Source organism: Nannobrachium achirus (assembly GCF_963921795.1).
Source record: "Nannobrachium achirus genome assembly, chromosome: 10".
Lineage (NCBI taxonomy): Eukaryota > Metazoa > Chordata > Actinopteri > Myctophiformes > Myctophidae > Nannobrachium > Nannobrachium achirus.
Window position 1 is genome coordinate 59,043,612 of NC_137819.1, and position 6,000 is coordinate 59,049,611.

The 6,000-nt window shown below is 43.0% G+C and overlaps 1 protein-coding gene across 1 annotated transcript in view; it reads right to left on the bottom strand.

The window, feature by feature from the left end:
• LOC308293195 (sodium bicarbonate cotransporter 3-like) overlaps nt 1–5,799 on the bottom strand; it is a 115,512-nt gene extending 109,713 nt beyond the window's left edge. The window contains exon 1 of the mRNA XM_080735632.1: nt 5,740–5,799. Within this exon, the coding sequence (XP_080591758.1) occupies nt 5,740–5,787 (48 nt within the window). The 5' untranslated portion in view covers nt 5,788–5,799. The remainder of the gene's footprint in view (nt 1–5,739) is intronic.
• Between the last annotated feature and the right edge of the window lie 201 nt (nt 5,800–6,000).

Consider the following 6,000-nt stretch of genomic DNA (forward strand, 5'->3'; position numbering starts at 1 on the left):
GAGGACCACAGAAGGGGAAAACCCTCTAGCATGGGGGCCTCATCTGACTGGAATCACCTGACTGTACAAATTCAACTAAATAAGAAAAAGAGGTTGCACATCAGCAATGGGTTTTCTCAGTAGAGTGCTAGACCTAACAGTATACATAAAATCACACCCGTGTGAACTGAGCGGTGGTTCTCTGTGTGTGTGTGTGTGTGTGTGTGTGTGTGTGGCCTGGACAACAGCGCCCCTCCCTTAACATGTGTGGCCAGAAAAGGTACTACACAGGCTTGAGGCTACATACAGACCCACCCACATACAAACAAACTAACACACAAACATACATACCTACACACACGGCCACGCTATGGAGACGGTGTGACCACCGCTCAAAAAGAAGATAGCACATCCAAACCTTTAAAATCAGTGAGGGACATTAAATACTCACATTTCCACTTTTTTTATTGGCACAAACCAACAAAGAACGCGTACACGTTTTGGCTATAGCCGAAGCCGAAAACAAGTAAACACCTAAGCGTTCTTTGTTGGTGGAAATGTGAGTACTTTGTACTTTTTTAATTCCTACTTTTAAAGATCAGATTCAACATCAGTGTGGAAACCCGACACTATGGAATCACCTTCACATGGATGCGGCCAAATACTAGATAGCAAACCATGGAAATCAAACGGAGCAGGGGGATTACTGATTCTGGACTCAAACAATGTTATCAATGATTGCTTTTCACAGAGTATTTGACTAAATTGCCCTCAGGTGAATATCCCGGATGTAGTCATCCAGTTACTATAGTATCTTCTCACTAAAAGATGTACATTTTAGCTTAGGAACTTACACTAACGTAGAAAAGGGAATAAAGATGCTAACTCTGGGCTTTCGTGTTTGCCCGGTTTCAGTATAAGGTACAAGAGAATGATAAAGCTGCCTCAGCCTGCCTGGCGCCAGACAGAATGTCCATCAGAACTCGCACATTAAGGAGGTGAATGGAGATCAGACCAAATGGACTGTCATTTAATGATAAATGCAAACCCTGAAAGCATAATGGAAGCCTCAGGCAAAGCCAAGCTATAGTGGACTCTTTTTTTCCCTTCACCCCCCACCCTCTCTCTGTCCGTCACTCTCTCTTCTCTTCAGAACATCCATTAGCTCCTGGCAGGCTTGGAACCAAAGATGAATAAGTGCAATTATGGTTGAACGAATTACCTTTATTTTTACCATGCCTTTTGAATATATACTATTTTTCTCCCCTACAGGTAATCAACTGGCAAATTGAGTTCTACAAACCTTGTGGGCTGGAGAACCCAGAAAGGAGTTTTAGGACACTACTATACTAAAAGCAAGTGCCATTTACAGTAGCGTAAGATTCAAAATGATTATTTCTGGATTTCAATGCCTTCGTCTATCCTTGGACCATAGAAACTGAAATCAAATTGGTCAGGGCAGCGTGGTTATTTCTCAACTTGGAGCCGGGTTTCAAGCATTCAGGCTCAGCTGACATCAGAACAATGAACTACTTTTCCTCAAGACGAGTGCTCTAAAGGACGGATTCAAGGTTAAAGAGGCCAGAGACTTTATTAGCGCTTCAGGCAGACGTTTGGACTGAAGGGCCCCCTGTCACAGGAGAAGCACTGATTTCCATTTCAGCCAAAATACGTAAAACTTTCTCAACTCCCGACCCAAAATGAAAACTCACATATTATCCCCCTTGCATCCATCATTCACCACCAAGACCACACACACACACACACACACACACACACACACACACACACACACACACACACACACACACACACACACACACACACACACACACACACACACACACACACACACACACACACACACACACACACACACACACACACACACACACACACACAGGAAATCAACAACTTATCCTGTATTTCACCATGGAGACTTGAATTCATGGATATTTCTGTTTTTGGTGCATTCCTTTTTTTATATATATTTTTATCCCACGGTTTTGCAACGCATTTTCTCACCCAGTGCCAACTACCTAACCTTTAGTCCTGGTTTCCGCTCTCCCCCTGCCGCGCCAGGGGAATTGGGGAGCACCTGGCTGGCTAGGGAGAGGTAGTATAGAAACCAGGACTACTGCATGTTTTTGTGAGGGTATCTACCCTAGGAGACACGGGGAGAACATGCAAACTGTATAGAAACCAGGACTACTGCATGTTTTTGTGAGGGCATCTACCCTAAGAGACACGGGGAGAACATGCAAACTCCACACAGAAAGGCCCTATCGCCAACCCCACCTAGGGTATGGGCACTGATGACGCGGAGGGAGGAACGCGCCCCCAGCGCCCCCTCGGCGGGAATCGAACCCAGGACCTTCTAGCTGTGAGGCGAATCGCTAACCACTGCGCCACCGTGCCCCCCCCCCCCCCCCCCCCCGTGCCCCCTAATTTTTGGGTGCATTCCTAAGCCAATAATTTGATGACCAACAGTGGTTCTCTATGGAGACACAAAGTAGACTCTTGTGTCTCCATCCAGTCTGTCACACAGCTTTTTGTTACTTAGAAATACACCAACGTTTTGACACAGGTCTCCTTCAGAGTTTTGGTATAATGCCTTATAATCGGCTTATAACACTGACTGTATAATTGAACTCATAAATACTCATAATGCTTCATAACAATAATCAATCATAACACATTATAAAGCATTCTATGGTGACTTACGGTCATGAATGCATATAATGTAATCAGCTTATAATGCTGTATAATTACAGGTATAAGAAATCATTACACAAAGCCCCTTATGATTACTCATAAGGTCAAGTATCAAAATACTTGATACACTCACTGACTTTCTTTTGGCCAAGATCAAAGTGACATTGTAATTATCATAGTTGCAATAAATTATGATTTTATAATGCATATATGGACATATTGTGTCAGTCTCATGGTGTCTATGAGGAATGCCAATATATGGACATATTGTCCGTCTCATGTGGTCTGACCCTATGATGTCAGACATGTACGATGTCAGATGCCCATATATACATATTGTGTCAGTTAAATGTGGTCTATGACGTCAGACGTCTATGAGATACCGGTCATGTTAGTATACAGGGTAGAAGTGGGTAAATGTAGCTCTGTGAGCCTAGTTCTTTTTTCCCGGGGACTTAGTACTTCTCAGTATGAGTTATTCCATCACCTCATCTGCATTTCTATATCTGTGAAGCTCCACCCAACAACAAACAGGATGTGGGCAACTACCGCGCACGCACGCACACACACACACACACACACACACACACACACACACACACACACACACACACACACACACACACACACACACACACACACACACACACACACACACACACACACACACACACACACACACACACACACACACACACACACACACTGGGGGCAAGAGGTCGGGATATGAGTGGCTTGTGTAACCCAAACTATGTAGGTCACAAGAAGTTTAATGGAGCACAAAACAAGATCTAGCATTTTCAAGCCCCAGATAAAGTCATTTGTTGACGTCACGGCAGAACGACATTCAAAAGAGTCCCTGTAATGTGAACTACACTGTAGTTAATCTTGGGAATCAATGACGTGAGGGCTGCAAATTCCTTACTTCAAAGAACTGTGAACATGTTTAACTTAGCCCAAAATACCTTGAAGACTCAAGAGAAGACTCAGTCATCATGAAAAGACAAGTGGCTCATGTGTCTTGAAATAGTTCCAAATATATTTTAGAGCAGGGGTCTTCAACGTTTTCAGGCCAAGGACCCCTTAGTTGAGGGAGAGATGAACCCCCTCAATCTTTTCATAGATTCCATATAGTTTCATCATTTGACAGCACAATCGTCAGTGTATTTTGGATTCATGTCGATTTGTGTTTCTAGATATTTAACCACTTGAACCGTCAATACTTAATAAACGTAACCTTTCACTCTGTACTTACTTAGTCTGCTCTTTTCCCCCTCTACACCAAACCTCTTGCCGAAAATAGCCGATCTACAAGCTCACAACGCCTCGCGCTGCGAGGCGTTGTGAGCTTGTAGATCTGCTATTTTTGGCTAATGTTCTCAGAATATGGTCGCTAGGGTTCAAGTGGTTAATATAAAAAGGAGAAAAAATGTTTCTATCACACAAAGATTTGGTGGACCCCCTGAAGTAACTCTGAGGACCCCCTAGGGGTCCCGGACCCCCTGTTGAAGACCCCTGTTTTAGAGAACAAATTATACTAGGCCAAAAAAATAAATTAAGCAGCCGTGTACCACAGTACCAGTGACTCTGGCCAGGCATTTTGAGGAGGAAAATGTGTTCCTTGGCTTATACAGTAAAACAGGGGTGCCCACACTTTTTTGACATGAGATCTACTTTTAAAATGACTAACTCAACATGATCTACCCATCCAAAATGTTTTAGCTGAGGGCCTGAGGGAGGCTTTGGAATGGCAGCATTTTAGACAAACACACTTACTGTAAGGGGGAAATAAATGGGAAATACTGGGGGAAATGTCTTCATCCCATTCTGTATGGAAGTGGTAGGTTTTGGGGTTCTTTGTAATGCTACTAACTCTTGAACAAAGTATTGCATTGGAGGTTTGCCTACTTTAGAAGCCATGAAGGGCCTTCTTGATGTCATATTGACATATAGAAGAAGGGAAAAAAAGTTGCTGTAGCACCACCATCCGGAATCATTAGCCCATAATGGCAGTTGAGGACCCATGTGTGTGAATTAGAAGATTGGTTAACTATGTAACATAAATGTTCATTATGGCATTACAGCATGTTATTGTCTAAATAGGCCTAGATAATTATGTCTTGTTAATCAATGCCAGATAACATTTATAAACAGGCTCCAGAGCAGTGGTGTAAAGTACATTTACTTAAAAGTACAATTTTGAGGTATTTTTACTGGAGTATTTCAAATTTTCTGTACTTTTACTTCACTAGGCCTATATCTTGGATCCAAATATTGTACTTTTACTCCACAATTTTAAACTTGCAGTTACTTTAAGCAGATTTGGATTTTTATTACAAAACATACATTGACCACTTCAACCCTATAGGCCATTTGAAAATAGAGGATTGCTACGCATTGTGAGCTTGTAGATCTGCTATTTTCAAAAGATTTGTATACATTTTAAACTTGTGAAATGGGACTATTCTGATACTTAGTTTCTACATTTGGTACTTTAAGTACGTTTTGATGCAATACTGTTGTACTTTTACTCAAGTACATTTTGAATGCCAGACTTTTACTTGTAAATAGAGCATGCATGTCTACATTGCCGTATTGAATGATACATTTATTCAAGTAAAGAGTGTGAGAACTTTCCCCACCACTGCTCCTGAGTCCTGCACAAGGGTTTGAGAGCTTGCCTGCTCCTCGACTCGTGTCTCTGACAGTCTGACTATAGTAGCCCTGGTACCTTATTTTGCAGTCTGTGACCAACCCCACATGAGACGAACAACAACCAATCAAGGCGGCAACCTCAAACAAACAGCATAATGTGATTTGATGCTCCCACCGCCTCCCATGTTAAGGCGTTTTAACCACAAGGCGCTCCTTCGCCACGTGTTCTGAGCCCTACTGAAAAAGCCGGGTGCTAACAATAGCAGCTGACTTCCAAAAGCATGAAGCATCCCCTCCGAGGCTCAGACCCCGCTTCTTCTCCTGCAGCAGTCAGCAGACTACTAAACTACTGGGGTAAAAAACATGCATTTCAGTGTAGTCGGGTCTTACCGTTCTCAATAGGGGTCTCATTTGCTCAGCGAATGCAGTCTGCTCCATTATTCACCTGTCGCCTTCTTCAACTGGTGTTTTTTTTAGCCGGCTGGCGTGCTGGTAGTGGTCTTGTATTGGGGTTATCCTGCAGTAACTCTTCTCTGTCTGCTGAACTTTGTTGTGGAGGACTTGTGGTGCTACTGAATGGGTGCCATAGACAGAGACGCTTTGGCGGTGAATGATTGACAGGGCTCTCCGCCAATAGGTCTTCGGTGATCG